The sequence below is a fragment of the Drosophila gunungcola genome, chromosome 3R, assembly GCF_025200985.1.
Source record: "Drosophila gunungcola strain Sukarami chromosome 3R, Dgunungcola_SK_2, whole genome shotgun sequence".
Classification (NCBI taxonomy): domain Eukaryota; kingdom Metazoa; phylum Arthropoda; class Insecta; order Diptera; family Drosophilidae; genus Drosophila; species Drosophila gunungcola.
In genome coordinates, this window is record NC_069139.1 from 13,556,920 (window position 1) to 13,583,343 (window position 26,424).

Genomic DNA, 26,424 nt, shown 5'->3' on the forward strand with positions numbered 1-26,424 from the left:
TGAAATTAAATTTTAAACAAATATGGTTTCCTCTGTGTAGCTATCTTAACCTGTTATTCCTACAGTGTATGGCTATGGGATTGTGAACGAGAATTAGTATTCGAGGATGAGTATTCCGGATGAGTCTGAGACCCAAAACGCACCAGGACGCAATGCACGGCTTCGGGGCCATCGGCACTCTTGTTGATTGCTGCGGGGTACATGGGTATATAAAACCCCGTGCGGCGGGCGGCGCTGTCGATGGTTAAGGGGGTGCGGCCAAACGGGCTACAAAAAAGTTAAAAGCCGAATGTGTGCCTGTCTCCGGGCATTTCCTCCTGCGACAAGTGCCCCGCTCCACCACCCACCACCTAGCAGTCACCATTCACCATTTACCATTTACCATCCACAATCCCGTGACAATGACAGCAAAACGTAAACGCAAAGCCAAATGTTGTTTTCAGTGAATTTGATGACTTTTATGTGCGCTGAGACAAGAGATCAGGCGTTTAAGATGGCCACGGGGTTGCCCATTCAGTTGTTGTTACTGTGTGCCGCTTTTACTGTTGTTTGACGGCCATTTAGATGTGTTTGCCATTGTTTGCTTTGTTCGCTGGCCCGGGCAATTGGCTTAAGGCGCTTAAAATGATTTCTAATTAGCCGGAAGTGGACATAAAAAACGGGAGATACGGTGGAAGTACTTCTTAAGTTGGTGGGGTGGCAATTTTTGACTTCTAAATAAGATATTGATGGGGACTTATATTTGCTCTTGGCACTTTCGGCATATAAAATACAATTAGAAGAAAATTGGTTGGTGCATAGAAAAATCAGTTTTCTTCATTACGAAATTCTATTAGTTTAAACTTTTATTTTCAAAAACTTTTTTAAATATTTAAAAAAAAAAATTTTATTATGATAACTTTATCCGAAATTGGCTATAAAATTATATTTTATTAATTCACTTCGTAGACCTCACGAAGAAAAGTTTAACAGAAAGGAAAATCTTAAAATGATAATGTCAAATCATATTAGTTTAAAAAGCCACAGCATTTTGTACTTCGACAATATAAAAAAAATTTATTGATCTCAATAAAATATTAAGCGACAGTCCCACACTTGACTTAATAAATTACCATTTTTTCAGCATTTACATGACGCGCATTTGTCGCTGCTTCTCAGTCTCTACTCACAAGCCGGCTGAATGTGATGAGATTTGCGTTTCGGCCCTCGAATCGTGGCACATAAATTCCAATTATGTCAAATGTAATAATTTAATAAACACTTTCGCGAAGGCCGCCAGAGAGAGAGCAGGAAAAGTGGTAGAGAACCATAAATCTCGGGCTCTCGGCGACGTCAGAACGGGCAAGCGGCGCAATTAATTAACGCCTCATTAAAACCCAGCCGACCCAGACTGACCAAAAAAAAAAAAAAAAACACAAAGTTTCCCCAACGAATGTGGGAAAATGCCAGGCCATGAGCTTTGTTTGCCAGCCCATTCCGGCCAAATCTCTATATCTGCTCACCTGCCAGATGACTGGTAGTTGGTAACTGGGAACTGGTAACTGGAAACTGGCGAATGCTAACGGGCAGATCACTCCATTTCGGCTCGCTTTTCGGCCAAACTCCGGACTTATCGATGACTCAATCAGTCCGGCTGACTGGCTCACATAATGGCTTGATAAAGAGTTGGCAGGGGGTTAACTCCCAGTTGTAACATTGAAAATCAGCTCAAATTGCCATTAAGATTTTTGGGCCGGCAAAGGTAGATAGCGTCGAGCGGCAGGCAGGATAATGCAAAATGAAGTTGTTTTGTTGGCCAGGATTGGTGCGGTGGTTTGGTTTGGTTTGGTTTGGTTCTGCCTTCAAAGGGTTGCTGCCCCACCTCTCCGGAAAACTCTGGATTCCCAGGGGCGACATTTTGCGTTTTGGTTTATGCGTCAAAGCGAAAACCAAAGCAAAAGAAGCCGTCATTGTCTTGGGTTTCTTTTCCCATTTCCATTGCCTTTTCCGCTTCTTGGCGGGTTCGTTTCCCTCCCAGTTTGTTTTTTATGATTTCTATATTCATGTATAAAAAATTGCATTTTTAATTATCAGCTACGCGCCCGCAGGTTAGAAAACTAATTCCAAAGCAACCCCGAGATGCGAAGAGCTGTCTTTCGCTTTGCATTATGCCAGAGATCTGGGAAAAGGGGGGCTTTCCTGAGGTGTGGGGGCGTTCGTCTGGAGGACGGTCCCTAATGGCGGGTTGCCTTACCTGCCTGCATTGATTTGGCTTGTAGAACATCGGCAATTATTGAACTTTCAACGGGAAAATTTGCATAAAAAGGTGCTCTAATTGAATCCGCCCAGCAAAAGGATTTCCCACTCCGCCGCCTGTTAAAAGGAAAAGCCGGAAAATTACAAAAAAAAACGGGAAAATAGAAAAGCTGCTTTCCCCGCCTCCTCCAGCATCCCCGTGCAGAGTGTTGGCTTTGGGTCTGGGTTACTTCACCATAATAAGAAATTCAAATAAACCGCGCGCGCTGTCATCTTAAGCTATGCCACGCCTCCGACTAAAGCACGCCCCAAAGTGCCAACCATGCCCCAGCCCCCTCTTCTCAGCCCCTCCCATTTCCGCCCTCCTCCAGCATAGTTGCTTTGGCTAAACTTGAGCTTAGCTGCCTCGGCATGACCACACTGAGGAAAAAAAAGATTATCAAAAAAATGTCTGAGACTTATTTGTTCAATGAGTATCTAACTTAATAGAAAAATTAGTAGAATTATAAAAATCTAATTAAACTTCTTCAAAAATATTGTGTCATATATAAACTTAAATTCTATTTTATCTAACACAGTTGCATTCTTGATGTGTGTAGTTTGTTTTTCTATTGTGTCTTTATTTGTTTTGTTTTTAATATCTAGCTTAAAATTTGATATGTACATTTTTTAAATCATCAGATGGCACATTAAAAGTCATGTAAATAAATTATGAAAAAAACAGTTAATGCTATTCAAAAGACTATCTTACACAACAATAAAATTAAATATAAAGTTAGATTTATAAGCTCTGGGGATTACTAAGTCCATTTAAAGTACTAAGTACTAATTTAAATAAACAGTTAACATGGTAAAGAATTAAAAATTTCGTAATATTCTAGGGCCTTTATAATATTATTGATGATTACTTAAAAACCCACTTTCAATTTTTTTCAGTGCAGCCCGCATTGGTCCTGTCTCCCGGCTCCGTTCTCGTTTTCGTCGTGGTTCTGCTACAGCTTCAGCTTTAGCTTCAGCTTCTGGTCCTGCTCTCGTCGTCCTTGCGCACTTTCCAGTCGACAGGATTTCTCAAAGATAAGGGAATTGCTCTGTCAAGTAAAGTGATATATGGTCCGAAAGGACTTCAATTTATACAATTTCTCTTATTTTTTCGCTACTTTTTGCGTTTGCTTTTTTCCCAGACCCCCTTTTTGCCCTGTTTGTTGCCCTTTTCCCGCAGTGTTGATATTGGGTTCAGCTCGAGGATGGAATGGAATTGGTAAGCTGGATTCTGAAGCTGAAGCTGGAGCTGGAACTTCCCCCATTTGCCGGCTTTTTGGGGTCTGCTGCGTGCTCGAAAAAAATGCGAATTTGCGAGTTTAGTTTATTTTTCTGCTTTTAGACAATTTTCATTTATTTGTTGTTTCTTTCGGTGGTGAAGAGGGGTTAAGGAAAAGCAATACGTAAAATGGGAAAATAGGAATTCATGACCTTCGGTGTGTGCTATAATTTAATACACTATGTCCAGCCCAGCCAAAGGATATTTTTTGTTCAACATTTTCAGCCTCGCTGGGAAGTGGGAGTGGATAACGTCCCGATCTTGTGGATTAACTGGGAAAAGCCAACGATAAAACAAAGCCGGAAAAGTCATTAGCTAAAAAGAGTTACTAGACAGAAGAAACTAGTAAGTGCCGGATAAAATGGTTGATGGTGAAAATAGCCCTTTTATTTATTCCGCTAACAAGTCTCATAGCTTATTTAACTATTTTATTTCATTTTCTTTTCTTATATTATATTTTCTGTACTTTGAAGATATGTTTTTAAGTTTTATAGTCGTGTAATGCCCAAAAAAGTAAATGGGCAAATAAAACATCTGCGCTAAGTGCCCCTGAACATTTAAGCTTCCTAATGGATATTTACAAAAATCCTCGAAAAATGACAAACAAATAAAGGCAAACCAGCAGAAGAAGCCGCCGTTAGCGCAGCCAATATAACAGAGAATGCCCAAATATATATTTTAATTTTAATAAATAAGAAAATGGCGACTCGCAGATTTATGCGGCTCAGCCGCCGACGCCAATAAATGGAGTAGACGACCATAAAGGCTTTTTCCACTGCAAGAGGATGGGAAATGGAACCAATTTATGAAACGAAGCGTTCACAACAAATGCCGGGGAAAAAAGCGGAAAAAGTCGCGACTCGTCTGCAAATATGAACTTCAAATCGGGCGCAAAAATGAATAGCTCGCTGAGTGAATGGAGCTGAAACCGGGAATCTGAGGCACCCTGGACTTTCGGCATATCCTCCTCGGTTTGGTGGAAAGGAAAGGATCTGTCAGCTGCAGGACAACGAGATGTGCGCCTGCAATTGACGGACGCATTGTGCGGCGGACTGTTTTAGGACTCAGCCAACAAAGGCGCCTGTGCTTGCGCAACAGGGGACGCTCTGGCACCCCCTTTTACTCCAACCCCGCCAACACCAACAACCCACATCACCCACTCACCACTCACCACCCCCCTCAACCCTCAAGGCAGTTCGTTCTCTGGGGTGGCTGCTGCAAAATTTCGGCCAAACCTCAAAAGCATTCGATAGCTTTAAACGCAAAAATAAACTAGTCAGCCATAAGAAGACACACTCTGAGAAAAATATTTATATTTCTTTGTTGTGAAAATATTTTAAATGTTGCAACAATTTAAAAAGTGTTTGTAATTTTGTATAAAGTATTTGTATTTCTGAATTGATCAACTATTTTATAATTGATCAACACTGTAAGCCCCTTATGTTCCAATGGAATTTTTAATGAAAGTAATTGCCTTTTACCGCTCTTTAAAGTTGTATGAAACATTTAATACATTACCAATCTCATAGACCCTAGTCTTAATCTTTTTTCTCAGTGCAAATGTGCTTTATATATATATGATGCAAAGGATATTGTCGATGGCGCAGACAACGAATTTGCGTTAAATTATAATTAGAATTTCTTTTTTATAGGCAATCATCTCATCTGCTCTCGGGAGAGTGTGTGTGTGTTGTGTGTGCCTGTTGTGTGTGTGTGTTGTTTGTCTGCCTTTGTTGTTGCTGCTGTAATGTGTCCTTGGGGCGTCGTTTAATTGCTTTTACCAATTTGATTTTCAAGTGCCATTAAGCCGGGCACGCCCCACATGCCACGCCCCCGCCCCCATTTCACCGCCCGCATGTGGCAGGAAAACGAAAGCGAGTGCGCGTAGTGTGAGGAGTGAAAGTAACGCGCGTGCCTCAATTAATTGGAAAACGAATGAAGCTCGCCACTGAAACTGCCACTGCCTCATTGTCTATTTGCCGGAAAATCTCGAATCGTAAACCGAAAACCGAACGGTGGCAGAATGACAGTTGCGTTGCACTGCCGCCGCCGAATTCCTCTAGCCGGCATAATTAATGGCGTATGCTCAGGGCCCAGGACGGGAAAAATTATTAATTGCCACAACTGGCAACTGTCGCCATGTTTGCCGAACAGCGAACTTTGGCAACCTGACGCTGTCGTCGCGTTGTATTTTCAACTGAAATCCGACAGCCGTCTGGTCCCTGTCCCTATCCCTGTCGCTGTATTCCGATTTCGAGATCCCCAATCCTCGAGGCAGACCCACTGCCATTTCATAAGTCGTATGCAACACGGCGGCTAATTGTTAGCAGCTTCCTTTGCAGCTTATTAATAGAAAATTAAAGCAATTATCAGCACAGGGAAATACGGCAAAGAGATCGACTGGCATGAGTAATTCCACAGCCACATGGGCAACACACACACACACACCGCATACACACACACACACACACACACACGCACAACACGCAACACGAAACACAAATGACAAAAACACAGGGGCAACATCGAGGGGCTGGCATCGCTCCGTTGCATTTCGCATGAAATTAATTACTTTTGGCACTTTTCATTGAGCAAACACATTCTTTTTTGCTGCTCCTTCGAGTGCCTCTGCTGCTGTTGTTTCATTCAGCGTCCCGAAATGAAAAATTGTTATAAGAATTAATTACGCGCCAAACGCAGCAGCAACACCAAAAAAACAAAAACAAAAAATAACTACAAGAAGCAAGACCAACTGCAATCAGAAGTCGGGGAACAAATCATCATTGGTCCGCTCCAAATGCTCGCCAAGCACTCAGGAATTCATTCATTTATCCCGTGGCACATCCATCGATATCCACATCCCCGCCGCTCCTTTTGCACACAGAAAGAAACATGTTGTTGTAGATCGGAAGTTAAGAGATCAACATGGAAGATTTCTGATTTTTGTAATTATTTAATTATTTTAATTAGCCAATATCTGAGCACATTAAGTTTTCTTAGGATCAAGTATTTTATACTGCTGATATCCTATTTGAGATCTTGACATTCCGATTGTCAAACGGCTGAAGTGTCAACTTAGTATGTAAAATTATGAAATCAGACAGGTGATTACAGCTTCTAAGCAAACATCGGAGAAAATAGTAATTGAATGTCAAATACGTCAATTTGAATTGAATTTAAATAAAGTAAACTTTTCAGAGATCTCGTTTATACCCACATAGATAATTTTTTCACGTGCATTTGGCATGTTGTTCGGGCCATCTATCCTATCCATCTCAGTGCTCTGGTCGGCACTTTCAATGCCATTTCGAACGCAGGCTAATTAAAGTGGTGTCCACCCACCGAAAGCTCCAGCTCCGACAACTTGGTCAGGAGTCCAGTCCGGCGAAGGTCTGTCCATCCGTCTGTCAGCGCCTGACACTAACCCTGGCCATCGGGTATCGGCCACTGGCAATGGATCTCGCCGGATGGAACTGCTGATGGAAGTGGAGATGCAGATGGATGTGGATGTGGATGTGGATGAGAATGCGGATGAGGATTGGGAGGTGGAGCAGCCTTTCGCGGCGGCACTTTTGTTGCGACTGCTTTCAATTTGCGATTTTTATGCGCTTTTTGTTGCTTCCCCGGACAAAACAATGCCGATAGCTTAAAGTGCGCTACACTTCCTGAACATAAAATCAAAAAGAAATTAGGGATTTTTATATATTTCTGTCATTTTTAATATTTTTGACTATAAAAAAGATAACTAAGTGACACCTTTTCGTTTTCTTGTTAATTATTTTGATTTCAAACCAATAAATATTTATAGTTCATTTCATGAAGATCGATTAAGTCAGAAAAACAAGTTGTAAATAAAATCAGAAAACTCATTTAGAAAATGTTTGTTAAATATATTTTACAGACGCCTGAGCTATTGCAGCGTATTTAAGGTGCCTCTACTGCCCGATTAGAATACTCCCAGTAAAGCTATCCCATTTTACGACTCAGCGGCTGACGCTTCTCATGTAGCATATATATTAAGACTTAAGGCCGCACTTGAAGACTTTCTTCCCCTTCCGCACAGCTCGTCATTCGGAGAGTGCAAACCCTCGTCATAATTATATTTTTGTTTTACGGCCTGCAAAAGTGACCAGCCCACCGAAAACGTCTCAAGCCGTGTGCCATAAAACAGAAACTGTTGCATAAATGACACCTAGGCAGGATGACTGGGCTCGGGGTACTGGCCATTGGATTATTAAAAGCGCTTTCCGTTTTACCGACCTTTTCGGCACCCAAAGTGGAGGGGGAGTGGCCACAGAAAAAGGGTGGCATTTTGGGTTCGGAAATAATTCAAATAAATTGACAGCCGCACATTACGCAATGGCCACGTTGCAGCAGCCGAATTGCAACGTTGCACTTTTCGAATGACCACAAAAACACGAAATCCAACAGCAACACCATTGCAGGGGCAACGGCAACAGCAACAGCAATAGCAACATTTGGGGAACGAGAGCAACATGCACTGAGAATGCAGAGACAAATCTAATTGCCGAATGCAGTCGATGCGAAAGTGCAAAATCATGTCAACAGCAATTTTCCATTGTTAACTGTGTTGGCGACACCGAGTTGGCCAGAGAAAGGGAGCGAAAAACACAGAGAGATGGAGCGAGACGACGCGTTATTGGGAGAAAGAGACACGGCTAAGTGCAATGTACGCATACTTGATTATGGTTTTATTATCATCATCAGCAGGCAGCGAGGGCTGCCAGCTCCTCTTAGCCATTTCTTTGGCTAATTTCGTGGCGAATCCCTGGCACTTAAATTTGAAAACTAAACCCAATCCCCAGGCGCCCATCCTTGGCATCGTTGGCATCCTGGCGCACTTGCTCCGTATCGCAGGCAAGCAGAATGGAGCACAGATTGCCACGTACAACTTAATGCGGTCTAAGTGCAATAATATTACTTTACTTCATTTATTTTGCGCAAAAATATAACAAAGATGTGACAGCGCCGAAGAGGAAGAATGGTTTTTATACCAGGGAGCCAAGAAGGAGTAAGATGAGGAGCCAGAAAATAAGAAGACGTTGGCAAACAAGGAAGTTGCTGATGTCGATGTTGCTGCTCTTGTAGATGTTGCTGCCGTAGTTGCTGCTGTTGAAACTGGAAGCTGAGTACGCCATAATGATGATGTCATTGTCAATGGTATAGTAACAACAACAACAACAACAACAACAACAGCAGGAACAATGTCACTCTGCCAAGCAGAACAACAACAATGTCAAAGCAGAGCAGCTGTAACTGAATTAAGCATTAAGTGCGGATATATAAACAACCCCACCGAAAAATCCATCCATGTGTGTCTTTCTCTCATCTCATTGTGTGGGTTGAATCTTGAGAACGTATATATAACTATACTTGTTTTGTAGAAGGGGTTTTCAACGGAAGGAAGCATAAAATAAAATGCATGCCACAACAGCAACATCATCATCGTCTGCTGCTGCAGCCAAAAATATGCAAAGATTTTAAGAAATTATTATTGTGACTTTTATAATATGGCACACACACGCACTACGAAAAGGAGGAAAATTTGGTAAATTTGTTGACATGCGCACAGTTTGGGCCACAGACATTTGCAATTGTTGTAAAATGTCTTGTTCTTTACCGACTGCAACATTTTCCTTAGTTTTCAATATAAATTCTATTGCAGCTACATCTGCAGTACGAAACTTTCCTCATGTTTTACTTTTCAATGCTAAAGAACCCTTAACTCTCCCAAAGCCACACTGGGGAAATTTATTACCCTCACACTTATAGAAAACATTCTATTTAATATATACAAAATATATTTATATAAATATTTGTTTTGAAGATCCAATATGGCATGATTAAAGTGGTACTTAGAAAAGATAAAATAAAATTCTAAGGTAGCCAAGATTTTAAATGAAATATATTTGCTAAGATTTCATTTCAGTTTTCTGTTTTTCCCTGTGCACTTTTATTCAAATGTATTTTTCACTTTGGCTGGCAAAACCGACAGGGGGCGTGGGAGTGGGCGTGGCAGGCCGGCCTGCATTGACAGCATTTATATAAATTCTGTTGAAAGGTTTTTGCCTGAGAGATGTTAAATGTGTGCGAGTTCGAATTGCAAAGAACAGCCATTTTTGATTGCAGCTAAATGCATTAAATTTGATTGGTTCTACATAAGCGTTTGTGCACATATGTAAAGTTTTAAATTGGCACATAAGTAGACTGTCTTAGCGACTAATTCAAAATTAAATTGCTTTTCGTTTGCGGCATTTTATCAGGGAGAGAAAGAGGTAGCTTTAAATAATTGAATTGCGTAAGCCTAGTGAAATGTGCTTTAATTAGTAATGGCCAATAATTGGAAATCGCATTTATACGCATTTAAAGTCGCAATCAACCCGATTTGGGTGGACCAAAGCCGAACCGTTCCCGCAGGCACACTCCACTCCAGAGATCTCTCAAGCAGCTCGAGTGCCCCATAATCTGATCATTTAATCTGCATTGGAAATCATTATACGCATTAAAGTCAAGCATCCCAAAATCGGAATCGCAGACAAGCCCGCAGATGGAGGCCACCACCACCGACCGCATAACAGAAACCAGAGGCAACCACAGAAGCCACCACATCGCACCATCGAGCGGAGCAGCAGCAGCAGCACCAGCACCAGCACCACATCCATATAGCGTATATGGACCATAATTTATGCCCGCCGATTGTTTCGAGCACATTCGCACACTTCACAATCTGTTCGAGTTACATTTTTATTGACAAATTGCGTTGATTTTTGCGCCGGCGGATGAGGGCCCTTTCCAGATTTTGTATCTCTGCACGAGCATAACTCCCGAGTTCGTGTTTCTGCAGGCCGGCATCGATGGCACTTCAAACTGCAAACGACCGGAACTAGCAATTGTCAATTTGATGATCCCTCCCGCAACGAACGAACCATCGACAGCTCGACAATCAAGCAAACAAATTCAATTATGTAAATGCAGACATCAGCACGGAGAGATACAGATACAGATACAGATACAGATACGGATAGAGATACAGCCGCCGAGAGATACAGGGAAATTATGCCAGGAACGTACGAGTATAGTAAGTGGGACAAGTACACGCGACATGCCGCGATGAAAGTGCAAAGGCAATCGAGACAAAAGTCAGCCCAATGACATATTGAAGCTGTCCGTTTGTCCACAGTTCGCGTGGGCGGACAACGGACAACGGTCAAGCGGACAACGTACCAGCGGACAGAGGACAGTTAACCAACGGACAGCATTCCAGCATCCAGAGTATACCCAACTGGCAGTGCACTAAATTTTTCATTGAATAAATTGTCAAAACAAAGTTTTGGATTGTCGCCACACGGACGGATCTCAGATCTCAGAACGATGCCAGCCGCCGTTCGTGGTGTTACTTTCATTGAGCTTAATTAAATTTGTAAGTGAATCTAGTGCGGGCCGCACGATATCGTCTGGCTTTCAGTTGCCCCCGCATTCCCCATTCCACGTTCCCCATTCCTCATTGCCAATTCCCCCGCCAAGTGCATTGTCTGGGGCGACAATTTACATAATTCGAGTCATTTAAATTATCCGAAAACATTTCAATTCCAGCTCTTACTCCACTTGACACCAACGCCCCCGCAAAAACACATCGCATCGCCATTGTCTGTCGCCTGAATGATTTTGCGATTATGCAAAGTGCATTAATGAGCCGAGCCTCGGACTTCGTAGCTCTCCAGATCCTAGCTCCGGGCTATAGACGAGTGAATGGAGCCATGGATGAATGAATGAATGAATGAATGAGTGAGTGAGTGAGTGAGTCAGTGGGGGCACGAATGGCAATGGCTTGACAAACGCGTGTCTTGAATGGATGGCTCTCGCTGCGATATCACATTACGGGCCAAAGACAATGGCTAATGCTGCTAAATAGATTTGGCTAGGGAAACGAGAGAACTGAGGCCAATGAATGCCAAATTACTGAAACTGGGCAGGCACAAAAGAAAATCTATATCTATTGTGATGCTCCGAGTTACCGCTCTGTAGTGTAAAAAAAGCTAAATAAAGCTTCTTTGTTATCGTGAACCATAAATTAAAGTAACGATATTGAGGCTTCACTAAAATTTTTAAGGGCTAAGAATATATAAATATTAAATTGCATTTTTTTTTGTTTGCACATGAGTTTCTTTTTTTAATCAAGAATAATTTATTATCTTTCTTCTTATTTTCTAATCCTGAAAATTTGTAAACATTTCTTTTAAGAAGTATTTAAGACTTAAGATGCCAAAGCTAATGTTAAAACTAAAATTAAAGTTTGAATTTCCATTTGTGCTTTTTTGAAGGGAAACCCTTGAACTTTTAACCGCATTTCTCGCCAACCCCTTGGCCAAACTGCCCCTCAAAAAGACCAAATCGAAGTAGAACGCAATCTCCCCCTCGGCTGAAATTGCTCATAATACGCTCGCACCTGCTTTGATCTGGCCGGGCATTTAACCCAATGCCGATGCTGATCCCACTTAAGACCCCGGCTGAACCCGCTGAACCCTCGGCTCAAACGGGTCGCACTTTCCTAGCGGAGATGCGCCGTGATGCCGACGATGATGCCATAAAGGAGATAAGCCCGTCGCATAAAATGGTGTCACATATGCGCAACATTAATCTGTTTTGAAATTATAAAAGTGGAGAGAGCGCAACAAAGTCGGGAGGCAAAAAAAGCAAAATTAAAATAGCAACCACTGGGGATGAGGCGAAGGGCTAAGGACCCAGGGCTGAGGACTGAGGGCTGTGGCTGTGTAAGCGCAGTTTACAATGTTTTCGCTCCCAAATCATATTCATATGCAAAGCGAGGGCAACACAATGGCAGAAGTAATGATGCCAACACCGAGCGTGACATTATAACACTAGGAAAGCGAAAACGGGGAGGGATGGGAGGAATGGGAGGAATGGGAAGCCGGGAACAGGAGGCAACAATAACGAGGGAATTACGAGCATCAAAATGCGCAATGAAAATAAATTAAAGTTTCAAAAACAACAGCCGCAGGGCGGGAATCCCGGGATGTCGTCCTCTGCAATTGTGCAGACAATTTAAAGAACTTTATGTAGGTGGACAGAACGGAACAGAAACTTTGTGTGTGCTTTTGTGCCTGGGGGGAAATAAGAAATTTGCATAAATTGACAGCAGAAATTTTTATACGCCACCACATAATGACCACTCGGAGCAGCTGTAAACAGCTCGTAAAAGTAATTACAGCCGCCGACGGACAAAGCGGGGGTTTCCACGACTGCGTTCCACTGGCCACTAATTATAGGCAACTTAAACGCAACTAATTTTCACACTTGGAAAATGATTAAAACTCCATTTATCTGTGTGCGTGTGTGTCCGTCCGAAAAGTGGCCGAAATGGTGCGTGTGTGTGAGTGTGAGTATGAGTGAGTGTTGGCCAGCGAGGAGCAACAGCGTGAGATCCGGAGATCCAGCGGGAGAGCCACCAGCTCGACACCTTGGCTAATTAATATTAATTGAATTTCTTGGACAGCCACTCGGGCGGGTGCGTGGAAATCCACGCAGCTGTTGTCGGGTGCCATTCGATTGGCATTAGCAGCGCCTGCCAAAAAACAACAGCCCAATGGAGTGGAGAATACCCTGGTATTTGGAGCAGCACTTTAAAAAAAAGTACATAGTAAAAAAATTATACAAAAATGAACAGCTATAGCCTCGTTATTAAAATTAATATTTCAAAACTTGGCTTTCCATCTTATAATCTCATATTAGACAGTTTTTGTTTAATTATGGCAGCCAAAGGATGTGGTTCTCCGAACTAAATTTAGAAACCAAAACGAAGTTATTTCGTTAAGAATTACTGTCGCAAGCAAAAACATTATTTTTGGAAGAAAATGATTACTACTCTTACAAACCATTTGATCTGGAAATTAGAGAATACCAGATTTTAGAGTGTTATTTTGAGTGTGTAGACCAGGAGAAGTGCACTCAGTTCACACCAACTCAGGACACAGCTAATGCCGGCTCTAAACGATCACGAAAGCCGGGCGGAAGTCGAGCAGATGAAGCGTGCTCCGCACGAACATTTCGGGGCAATTATAGTTCAATTATATTGGTCGAGAGAGCGCCGTAGATATATAATATACAGTGGATTGGACATTGGCCATTTACCGGGGCACGCAACGGTCAAGAGCGGGTCGAAAGCAGGGTCAGTTGGCGAAGGAGTTTGGGCTTGAGTTCGAGTTTGAATTCGGGGCCCAACTGACAGCTGGCAAATTGCGAGCGGACCCACGTCAGTTGTCAGGATGCAGGACAGCCAGGATTTCCCATTCCCAGGCTGGACTTTGGTCAGAGGTCAAGCGGTGAACCCGTTACCAAGCACACACATTGCATGCCAATTCAAAAGACAGTCTCGGTTGGTTTTCATAATCTTTTATTTCATAATTTATTACAATTGAAAATTATGTTCAATATTTCCTCATATTTTGTTTCGCCCTTGTTGTGCCTCAGCCAGTTGTCTTGCGATTGCTGGCCACAACAGGTTCAGGAATTCGTTAATTGGTTTTTAGTTCTTTACATAGAAGCTTCAATTAGTTAATTAATTTAATGATACTGTTTCCTTTCAATATATTTATATTTAATTCATTCTGGCCTTTAAGTCTAGCAATTTAGTTAAAGTTAATTTTTACACGCACAAACATTTATTTAATTCAATTCTCCATATAAATATATTTATAGTTTTTACTTCTTAGAGTTTTATTTTGTTTTATTGATTTAATTTCTGGATTTCGCAACTGCTGAGTTAGCTCTCCCTTTCTAACTCAAGTGCTCGCTCTCGCTCACTCGCTCGCTCGCCCCCTCTCTCTTCCGCCAGTGTGTCTTTGTCTATTTCTAGCTCTTTCATTCTTTTGGATTTACTTGATGCTGTCGCGTGGGTAAGTTGTATAAATTGTTCTTCTGTCTTTTTTGTTTTCTGGTGCACTTTAGTCTATGCTCAGGGTTGCATTTCTCCTCCCAATCGTCCCTTACCATTAACCGCTAGAACCTAGCTTTAGATTAGGTTTAGACTTAGCTTTATAATTAGAATAATGTTCTTAAGTGTGAGTGATCTATGCAAATGTTGCGCTATATTTACAGTGTTCTCTAAGGGAAGTTATCAAAAATGTACAATATTTATTACATACATTACACTCGAATATGTAAATTTATAATCGTATTATCAATCGTAATAATCATAATGGTAATAATAATGTTGCTGCAGCACTTAATAATCATATTCATAATATTTACGGCGTATACATTAAAGTTTCGAGAAAAATCACATTTTAATTTAAATTCTGACACGAAAATGATTTCAAACGTAAAAGCCTCCTAGATCGTTTTGTCCATACACAATGCGTTTAAAAAATCGTATAACTCATTATCTGGATTTTTGTGGATACTTATCCACACCGATCCGATACGCACACATATTGCCATATCCCTTCAAATCAATCGTACTGATTTAATTTACAAGCATTTGTCGGCCCGGCGCAGCGAGCATATATCTCAGATACTCTGGGCAGATATTGGATATCCCGAGGATCGAATGCTGAAGGTGCATATAAAAGAAGCTCATACAAAATACTTGGAAATCTTCGAGAATTCTCTGACCCACCAACTGTGCGATATCACTCGCCGCCGTCCGATTCGACTGCATTTGGTTCCCTTTTCTTAAGCCATAATGTTTATGATATATAGATATTTACTATTTAAGATTTTTAAAATTTATTTTGGTATAACTAGGTATAGTTTATGTTCTGTATATAGACTCGTATACATCATTCATTCAATGCTTCCACTTTGGTTTCTCATTTAAGGCGTTCTGTACAATTTGCGTTTAAACGTTTCTCAAGTCAATTGTTGTGTCGATTATTTAACTACTTTATATATAGTCTAATAAATTACTAGCGATGCGTACTCGTACTCGTATATCGTATAGTTCTGTTGTATAATTGTGAAAATGTTCGATTTGCCTTCAAATTCAATTTCAATTTCATTTCGTAATTACAGCTTTTGCAGTTTAGCAAATCTTGTAAATAAATTTATCGCTTCGCTTGTTAGGTGCAAAAAATTCGCATAAGGTTTTCATTCTTGGGGATTCTTAGAGAAGTTCGTATACATTTGAGTGATTGTTTCGAGTGTAGTCGGTAAGTAGTTAGATGAGTTTGCCTAAGTGTGTCTGCCAAAGAAATGGTGGTTTCCCATGCAAAAGAAGCTCAAGTTTCATTCAAAGAGCAGGCTAAGCAATCGATCTTAATTCGTGTTTGTATTTTCAAAATAGGTACTAGCTTTCCACACTTTCAACCTTTATATAGTTAATAAATTCAAAACTAAATACTTAAATTTCGATTTGTTGCCCTCTGCATTTACGTATATTCGTTACCATTTAATATTAATCAGATTCACAAGCAATGTAAATTCAATTCAGTTCCTTAGCATGTCACTCCTTTGCCAAAAGACCCAACAAGAGTATAAAATAAAGATATCGTGGGAGAGGCGATAAGGCTTATATCCCCTGAAAAATCATAAGTCCTTGCCCCGCTGTAAGAAAATCATAAGCCGAACCAAAATCAAATGAAAACACAAACAAAGGTTATTTTTTCAAATATTTTCTCATATATGCATTTTTGTTTTCATCAATAAATCATCTTTCGTACAATTCTATCCTCTTGCTCAGTGTTTTGAATTAGTTAAATTTAAATCATTAATTAAGTAAATGTAATAATAATAATAATAGTTAACTAAGGATTAACGCATACAAATTAGAATACATAAATAAAAGTACAGTTTAAACGTAAGCATAATTTATTATTAATATTACGTATACATATTCAGAGTTATGTATATGCCTATGCCATTATTATTATTTGTATCGTATTGTTTGTATCTCGCATAAAATCCATACATATACATATATATTCAAATCGGTCCGTGTGCTTCAGTTGGAAAATAATACTACAAGATCCACACACAATAAAAACTCTAAAACAAATTCCATTCAAATCAAAATGCTCCCTTCTCATCGATCTTTCTTTTTTGTAAAAATTAAATTCCATTTCGTTTTTACTTAAGTGTTGCAAGGCGTAAAATTAGAAAACAATTCAATTTATTTAAATTAATCGTCTAAACGTAGGATATAGTAGGGTTCTATCGCCTAAACATAGATGTACGTGTGTATCTATAGTTCGTTATCGATTTGTTTTGTATGTACAAATACATATGCGTAAAGGTATAGAAAACAAAGCGTTACTACAACTGACTTGTTACATAACTAAAATGAAACTAAGAACTAGCAAAGAATTCTCCTTCAATTCCGCAATTAAATTCAAACTTTATCGAATTTCGTGCTGCTATTGTTTTTTCTTGATTTTCTGGTGGGGCGGGACATTCTCTAAATTCAAACTAAAATCTATAACAATTCCGAACGAAATGTCGCTTTAATTTTGTGTGAGTTTTAAGTTTTGTTTCCTTGCTGGACTGCGCCTAAATTCATGCTTTAAAAATTGTGTGTGTGTCGCATACTGCAGCTTTGAACATAAAAATTTGCATTTCAAATTGTTGTTGTGTATCTCTGTCTGTGTATTTCGGGTGTATGTGGGTGTGTGTGGGACTCTGGTTTTATTTTGTTTATTTAACTTATAGCTAAGCGTTTCATTTTTGTTTATGCATAAATATCTTTTTCTTGTTTTTATTTTTCCCTTTTTTCTGCTTTTGTTATTTATGTTTAAGGTATACACAAATAGTTTCTTTAAAATTTCTGGTTTCTTTTTGATGTAATTTGTTTTTGCTGGTGCCTTTGTTGTTGCTGCTGTTGTTGCTGTGGTTGTTCTGAGTTCTGCCGTTGTTGTTGTTGTTGTTGCTTAGCTAATATCATTTTATAGATTTTACTACAGTTGTTCTTTGCTTGTGTTTTTTGTTTGCTATTACTTGACTGATATTGCCACGCGGTATGCTAGTTTTGGGATCGGATCGGACACCTCCTGCTCCTGCTCCTGCTGCTGCTCCTGCTCCTGCTCCTGCTCCTCGTGATTCAGCTCCTTCTCCTCCAGTTGGTTGATGGTGGTGGTGTTAAAAATTTAAGCTATGATTTTGGCTTGATCGCTTCCGGAGAGCTCTCTGGTTCCGTTTCCGGTTGTGGGCCGGATTACGAGGATTACAAGTGCTGGCCGTAGTACTCGGCGGGCGGGTAGTGCGGATAGCCCTGGTGGAAGCCCGGATCTCCGGGCGGACGGTGCATCATATGCGCCTGGCTGTCCATCATGTAGCCCATGGCGTCGTGGCCATATCCGGAGGGACCTGGATGCGGTGTATAGACTGTTGGTGAGTCGCCCAAAAAAAAAGGGAAAGAGAGAAAAAATGCACATAATTAGAAATTGCGTTCGAGTGGATTGCGAAAGTAAGCGAGGCGATCCTCTCGGTTCACCACACTTAATTCTTAACTAGATCACCGCCATTTCATAGTTATGGATATTTTTTTTTTTTTTCGTTTTTTCTTATGTCTAAATGAGAGCGATAGTTACCTGCTCGGTTCGATTGATCGATCATTGGCTGGACGATTCTCCGCCGCGCATTGATGAACCTGTAAGCACACAAGAGATATCGTTTTAGTGGCATTCCCTAATTAAACACACAACCGAAAAGGGGCAATGAATTATGCATGAACTGGCCCGGATTTGCCGGGACCGCGCTGCTTTATGTGCCCAACTTAGCCATAAACCAAACCAAATCTCCGCCAGAGTCACACTTTTTGCGGCCCTGCCACGGCCAGATCAATGGGCCGCGCCGACTTTGGTTATGATTGTCGTTTAATAAATGCAATAAGAAATAATAAGCAGTGGCTGCAGTTGATCCGCAGGATCAGTGGCGACGCAATAAGCACAAAAAGAGCAAAATGATTAAAGCAGAAAGCCGCCGGTGGAGTGACAGTCACTTGGCCAAGACGATGTTACCCGCAAGCTTTGACACGGCCTCAGAAAAAAAAAATCAGCCAAACAACGAAACCACACAGCAAAAAACCCAAACAGGGAAAAGGAAAAACACCAGAGAAATCAGTTACAGATGCACTGAGAAAAACTAAAGACTTAAATGGCAGGACTTGCCCAATCTGCTGAAATCTAGCTGACCAATAACATTTGCGTTTAATTTCGGGATCACTTTTAAATAAATCATATATTTCTTGGCCTTATTGAAAGCAAGATGGTAAAAAGTATTTTTTTTAAGTGAACAGAAACAGATACAAGGACGGCAATGGATATAGCTACTCGCATTAGCCAAAACCAAGTTAGCTGGGGTTAATGCACTTGGGAACTCCTCCTCAAACGGATTGAAAAAGGGAACATTTCACCGCTCGCCCCTTTGACTTTTCAATTTGCAGTTCGTTTGCAATCTGCCCCTGATTTCTGCTCGTTTTGGGGCGGAAATTGTTGCAACGCCCTGAAATCGTTTATCAAAACGACAAAATGGAATTGAGTTCCGTTCTGCCATATAGATATTTTCGCGTTTTTCGCTCTTCAAGATGCAGCCGAAGATGTGAGCTGCAAATCGATTTGCCCGCTGGCCTCGCACTTGATTGGAATGATTGCAGATGGTGGAAAAAATGTAGGTTCAAATCTGGAGGATAACTCACAGAAGTGAGCAAACATTTGCCAAGTTATTTATTTACTTAGGCCATAATTATAACTTTTCTTTCTTTCTTTCTGCAGCTGTAACTAAGCGGTAATATTTAAAACTTGCTCGGCAGCAGGGAAAAAAGTGAAACTTTTTCGATTACGAAAGTTACTTCTGCCGTCTGGCCATCTTATTGGGTGTTAATGGACTTCTCGAGCTTCTCCTGGTCATTTGAATGGCTTCTTATGCTGGCTTTTTTCTGCCTCAAATTGCGCAAAATAAATACACATTTAGAGAGATAGCCTCGGCGGCTATTCCCCCAGGATTAGTGTCCTGCTTGGACCGACTTGCTCAGCAAAAGGTGTCGTCCGCCTCTGCCCATAAATAACCGAAAGTGTCAACATTTTATTTTGCTATTTTCTGCCAAGGTTTTCCCTCTCTCATTCTTTCGTTTTTCCTTATTTTTCCCCATTTTCCGACCTCTATCTACGCAACGTTGCGTGCCTAAGCGAATCGGAAGGGCAGGGTCCTTTGGCTACTATTTGTTAATTTGCAGTCTGCTTCGGTGAGCGCGAAATTCAATTTAATTGAGCTGAGTGCCTGCCAGGCGGCCGAGCTCTCACACATTTCTCGCCGGATTTTATTGTGGCCTGTCCCAGCTTAAAAGCATTCCAAGCCACCTCGTCCCGAGCTGCATAAAAGATTCAGCAGCGCTTTTAACTTGCTCCCAAGCTTTTCCATCTTGCCTATTTTCGTTTCCCATTTCCCATTTGCGATTTGCCGTTTTAAGTTTTCAGTTTGCAGTTTGCGGCTTAGCAGCCAGTCTTGCCGAGTGTCAAGTTCTGCAGCCTGTCGCATAATGTGCAAAATTTGATGAAGTTGCCGTCTCCGTTACGTTCCGTTTCCCTGGCCCTGTCTCAAGCCTAATGCACTTCGGGATCTCTAGGATTTCCAGTTTGCAGTCCCAGGTAACAAGGCCCATAATTTTGTTTGCCACATTCTTTTCACCTCTTGCTTGTCGGCCCGTGGCAGGTTCTATTTCCTTGGCGTGGGCTGCCTTATAAATTTGTTTTCGGCCAGATAGTTGTATTTTCTCGTGTGTGCTCTGGTTTTGGTTTCGGGTTAAGTCTTACGACCAGGTTGGGATATAAAGCGTGTGAATAATGGACAACCCAGGGCATCGTTTACCACATTATGATGTTGTTTTTGAAATGATATCTGAGAAGATCCGATCGGATCTCGTGCGGATAACGGATACTCACCAATTATTCACTTGCAGTATCGTTAGGCCGGTGTCCTGGGCCAATTGTTTCTTCTGGTCCTCGGATGGGTAGGGATGCTGGAATAAAAAGCGAAGAATAAGAGAATATGAATTATATGTAAAAATAAAACTAACTAATTATTTATACTAAAAAGCCTTTGACTAAAATAATAAATAAGCAACTGCATTTAGTTCAAATATATTTTTTTAATATTTATTAAAAACATCATTCGTATTTTAAGCTACATACATTTTTATCGTGGCTAATATACTTGTTAACATACTTTTTAAGTATCATTAATGTCTTTATCTGTGCCAGTTAACTCCAGATCATTTGCTTTACAAATTAAAGTCGTTTTAATTTAATTGAATAAAAAGTGTACCCCCTGCTCTGACACCAAACTTGAATTTGGAGTTTTGGAAAACTGTTGCAGTGCCCAAATTTACAATCTATCTAGCGAGCCGGCCAAACAATCGATCAATCATGGCCGCAATAAAACCGAATGGGAACCTGTCAGCCCGCATCGATGGTTGCACTTGAATCGCAGCATTTTCGGGTGTTTTTGTTTTATCGGGCGGCGGTGGCAGTGCCTCCTTCTTATCAGCAGTGCCACTCAAAGTGTCCTCAATTGCCGCTGCCTTCAGGGGGTTAAGGGAGGGGGTTAAAAGAGGCGTTTGCTGCAATGGGAGCGCGTGTCAAGCGCCAAATGGGCAAACAAATGCCACCGAGTAGTCCACTTCCCATAAATCTTGCAGTCGAACCGCCGACATAGTGGCGTCAGTGGGTAAATAGTACGACTAAAGTGAAAGTGCCACTCCCCCTGGACAGCCGCAACCCCGCACCCTTTGCCCCACGGCTGCCCAGCAGCTAATCTAATCGTTCGACTGGACTGGCGCTTATTACAATTTGTGTTATTTGCCTAGTTGTTGTGCACTTTTTGTTGATTCAATGATTTCGATCGCAGCACAAATTCACTTCATTAATGCTGCTTTGGGCTGCGACACAGGGAACAATTTCTACATATTTTATATTGTGAAAATCAAGGTAAAGGGTCAATTTATGTATATTTTTAGAAACTTTTTCACAATAAGTATAATTGTGAAATAATATGGCAGTTTTTAAAATAATTTTTTCCATTTAAATGTGAGATAACATAATTTTATCAGTGCAGTAAAGGACGAAAAGGGGTTTAACCAGTCACCTGGCGGCTGTCAAAAAATTATTTCTAAGGATCTCGGTTCAACGGAAGTTCCCGTCAAACGATTTTGGCTTTGTTTCGCCCTCGAAAACTCGGGATACTCTTGTGCGCGTGCTCGAAGGACGAAGGACGAAGAGCCTTTGTGTTTTAACCCTCGACTGGCCGCAACCGTTTCCGGCAGCTGTGGGCGGTTCTTATAGCTTTTTGGCACTCGTCACCAGTCGATAATTGTGATGCCAGAGGAGCCCGATTCCGTCTGCGAATGCAATTTGGTCGTGATGGGGCTGGCTAAGAAATTGCTTGGGAATTTACGACGACCCCAAAAATATATGAACTGTCACCCATACACGGGCACTCACATCCGGGCTATACCATATATACCATATAAGGCGGGGCCATTCCAATCGAAATGTGCAACGCTGCACATCCTTGTCTTCGTCTGCATCTGTGTGTTGGCTGGCATGTCCTTCTGGCCGTCCGTAATGCAATTTAGTTGCCGTTGTTGCCCTGCCGCAGAGAAGAAGGCTTGGCCGGTGCCTCGTGGCCTGTGCCCCTTAAATGCATTTGCCTTATTGTTTGTGTTTAATAAATTGTACGTGCTGTCCGGCAGCAATAGTTGTTTGCTGTCCTGTCCAGGCCAGGACTTTCAGCCTGACACGCCCGCACATCGGACAACAACGACAAACAGCAGATACCGAATACTATATGAAATTTGCGTATTGACAAATAAACGTAGGAACCATGTAAATACAATGGACATGCCAATGGCAATGTTTTCCCCATTCCGTTGCTGCACCTCGTTTTCTCGTCCACATAAAATGTTCAAGAAGTCAGAAGGCATAAATTACATGCAGGTAAATTAAAACGGAATTTATAGCATACTTTGTGGCGCACATCTATTTGCCGAGATGGCTTTCTCCAAGGAAGTGGTGGTCTGAATCTGTATCTGGATGCAGGTGGAGTCTGGTTATTGATTTGATGTTGTGGCCAACACGAGCTGAGACATCTGGCCGTAGCAGGGACAACTTTGTGGTTGTCAATGGGCAAGAAGAATGTATTGTAAACCAGGAATAATTAAGAGTCCAACAATAAGCAGGGTACAGGAAAAATTTCGGATTTTATTGATGAGAAAAGGAAGTGTATTTCTAGTAATTTCAGTGACAAACTTGGTATACTGACTGTCAAATCTATATCTAAATAGTAATAACTAAGTAATTCCATCTATTGATCAATTAAAATCAAAGAAAATCAACAGATGTGAGTAGTTTTAAAGTGAAATCTTATTGAATAAGAAGATCGTAGAAAGCCCAAGGGATTGCCTAGCTAAGAATAAGCGTGAGTAATCTAGAAATTTACATCAAAAATGGCATTCACAGAGACAAAGATTTCTTTAAAAACTATAAATACGACAGACTTCGCCCGGCTGAATATAATCCTTTATATATCTGGCAGGTCAAGTTCGTTGACTTGCCCGACTCTTGGGGGATCAGAAGTGCATATATTTCATTTACAAAAGCTTTTCTTTCAACGCCTACTCTTCGTTGTGTACTCCCAAGAGCTTAGCAGTCCGTCCCGCTTTCCCCTCGACCTGCTGTCTCTGTCTGCTTAAGCGTTTTTCTTTCAGCTGCACTTTGTTGCACCAATTAGACTAATGAAAGCAATTATGCATTTTGCGCTCACACACGCCGAGATATATGCACACACATACAGATAGTGCATAACATGTCAAGTAGAAACAAAGTCCATTTGGTTTATTAATTTACCATACGACAAAATAATTAATTACTGTCACGCCTTTAAGTTGTCGCCCCAGCCCACAGTCTTTGGCCGTCTCTTTCCATCCCTGGGCTGGCCGTCTCTTTCTTTCTGATTTCTGATGTCTGCCTTCTGTCCCTGTGGCAACCTAACTCGCTCCACTTTTTTTGCCAGCATATTTTCACTTTGTTGTGTGTTTATTTAAACTTGGCAAATGAATTTAAAACAATCATCGCACACACATGGAGGGGGTTTCCAACGACCCCCACCATCCCCCTGCTGACAAGTGGTGGCAGGCCCAAGGCCCCGAAGAGAGACCCCCTTTCATTGGACCTGGGCCCAATGATGTCAACATGACTGCAACGCCGTGACACATGGCACAACAAGCCCAAGAAGTCTGCCCCCTTTTGGGGCCCCCTCTTTACGCCCCTTTTGCCCCACCACCCATGTCCTCCGCTCACGAAGACCACGATGCCAGCGATGCCGACGCCATTAACAACGCCAAATGCGACGCCATTTGTGAAACAAGCCAACGGCAACAGCAACAGCAACAACTGCTGCAGCAACAACTACGGCTGCAACAGCAACAGCAACATCCACAACACCAACACCAACTTCCACTGCAACAACAACGTTGGCAGCAAATTGCAGCGGTGGAAATTGCAATGCCACAGCGAAGAAAAGGCGACTGTTGGCCATTATAAAGATTTTTTCCAGTCTAAACAAAGCCAAATGAGTGTTTTTGGCCCTCGTCTTCGCCCCTTGAAAACCCCAATGATAAGGTGAGCTAGAAGACCCAGCACTAATCGCAATGTTGTGGGGGCTGGAAAAAATCATAATAATTTGCAGCACCGCGATAGGGTTATAATGCTATAAAGATGCCCTACGCCTGGAATTGAAACATTCGCATTTAATTATATATGCTCAAGGCTAGAAAAAAAGCTTCTGAAATAAGCCCTTTGTGAAGAGAAGCCTTTTTTAAACAAAAAAAAACTTATAATTTCAAATTTTAATATGAAAAAAATTTAATAAAATCTATTAAACTATTTGCTTTTTTTTCATTTTTGTGAAATTAAATTGCGTAGCTAAAAATTATTAACACAATAGAATATATATATATGCTCATTCTAATCAAAAAAAATGAAGCTTAGCTTTGTTGTTAATTTTTGCTTTTTGTTCTTCATTCATGAAGCGCATTGCAGTTTCGTCTTTAGCCGGCACCTTGAATCATGCCACACACTAAGTGCCGTTGCAACATGACTCTGCTGACAACAATGCAACTCTTTCACCGCGGCTGCACCTAATTCCCCCCACTACGCCCTTTCTGCGCCCCAGCACCTCCCTGTATGGCTTCCTTTGGCCATTTTGCGAAGGTTTAACATTTCGCGCTGTGCGCATTTTTTTCGGGGGTTGCAAGTTGCAGCGGCAATACCAACGGCAACGGCAAAACGTAGGCCCAAAAGCAGAACAGCAACAACAGACAGCCGGAAGAAAATTGCCGGCTAGGGAGGGTTTTTTGGGGGGAAGTCGAGAATGGGAACGGACCCGGGGCATATGGGCACATGGGCACATGGACACATGGGCACACACATGTGGCCGACTGCTCGAGTAGGCGGAGCACGCGAAATGAGTCTTTTTTTGCTGGTGTTGCTGCCGTGCCATTGCCGTTGCCGTTGCTGTTGCCGTTGTCGTTGTCGTTGCCTTGGTTGCTGTTGTTGCTGCCTGTCTGCAATGCGCGCCAAATGTAAACAAAATATTCGCGCGCCTGCCATAATTATGGCAACCAAGCGGCAGCAACAACAGCAAGCACATTTTTGCAACAACGGCAATCAGCCATAAGCAACAACAAGGCGGCCATGCAATGCCCTCAATGTTGCTTTTGCTGTTGTTGTTGTTGTTTTTGCTTTTGTTGTTGTTGCTGCTGCCGTCTGCCTTTTGTTTTTTGGTTGGCCAGTCAGTTAACCCGGCCCCAAGCACCCCGCCCCCATTTTCAGAATGCAATGCACTTCATTAGCACCATCACTGCGGTCTTATTTGGGGTCTGGCTTAAGTCTTATTCGGATTTCGATTTAAAAACGACGTTCCTATAAATAAATTTATCAGGCAAGTTTGACAAAACAATTGAATACATATGTTTCCAATTTGTAAGACAACCCTTTACAATATAGAGCATATGCATTTAGAAAAATAAAACATAAACTTAAATACATTCTACACATACTTCCCTAAGTAAATTAATACGCCATTTGCATTTACGTAAATTAAGTATTTCATCCTATTTAAAGCAATTTAAAACATTTAAAAGTATGTCTTCTTCGAAAATACATCAGTCATAGGATCGCCTTAAATAAATTCAAAGGCTACACCGATAAATCAAACTGGCAATCATTGTTTTATGCCAAATCGAAGGCCTTTGAATACGAAATTAAAGTTTCGAACGCATGTCGGCGTAAAAGAAAAACAATTTCCCTAATGCGTTGAAAAACTGTTAATGGCATTAAGCCGGGACGACGGAGTCAGTCAAGGATGAGAATCAGGATGAGGATGAGGATGTGCAGGCTGTGAAAGTCGAGACGCTGCCGCTGGGCAAACATGAGTGATGCGCTGATTTAAACGGCAATTCATCAATGTCACCGTGGGGTGGGGAAATGGGGGTGGTTGGGCTAATGCTTCTTCCGTTTACTTTACTTTTCGCCCGGGGGGTGGCTGACGTTTTAAAACGATTTTTGGGCCAGAAACGCAGCTTCAACTTTAATTTCCGATTCGCTGGCTTATCGCGCTGGTCAGCTTTTGGTCGTTAACTCTGGCCACACACATTCGCTTACCGGATTCCATTAAGATTTCTATCATTTTACATACGCAGCTGCGGCAGCAGCAGACTCACAAAAAATCCCCAAAACTAATGGCCAAAAAACGTAGTTGCAACTTCCTTGACCCGTCCAGCATAAAATCTTATAGTTTTGCTTGCCTCTTTCTTGGCTCGTTCACATTCAACCCTTAGCCACCTC

At 41.5% G+C, this 26,424-nt stretch overlaps 1 protein-coding gene across 4 annotated transcripts in view; it reads right to left on the reverse strand.

Moving 5' to 3' along the window:
* Nucleotides 1-16,187: 16,187 nt before the first annotated feature.
* The window catches only part of LOC128256255 (homeobox protein homothorax), a 106,272-nt gene continuing 96,035 nt past the window's right edge, over nt 16,188-26,424 (reverse strand). For all 4 annotated transcript variants that reach the window (XM_052986548.1, XM_052986562.1, XM_052986539.1 and 1 more), the window contains 3 exons: nt 20,464-20,540; nt 18,115-18,173; nt 16,188-17,908 (listed from right to left, as the gene is read on the reverse strand). In XM_052986548.1, coding sequence (XP_052842508.1) covers nt 17,748-17,908; nt 18,115-18,173; nt 20,464-20,540 — 297 coding nt within the window. In that variant the 3' untranslated portion in view covers nt 16,188-17,747. The remainder of the gene's footprint in view (nt 17,909-18,114; nt 18,174-20,463; nt 20,541-26,424) is intronic.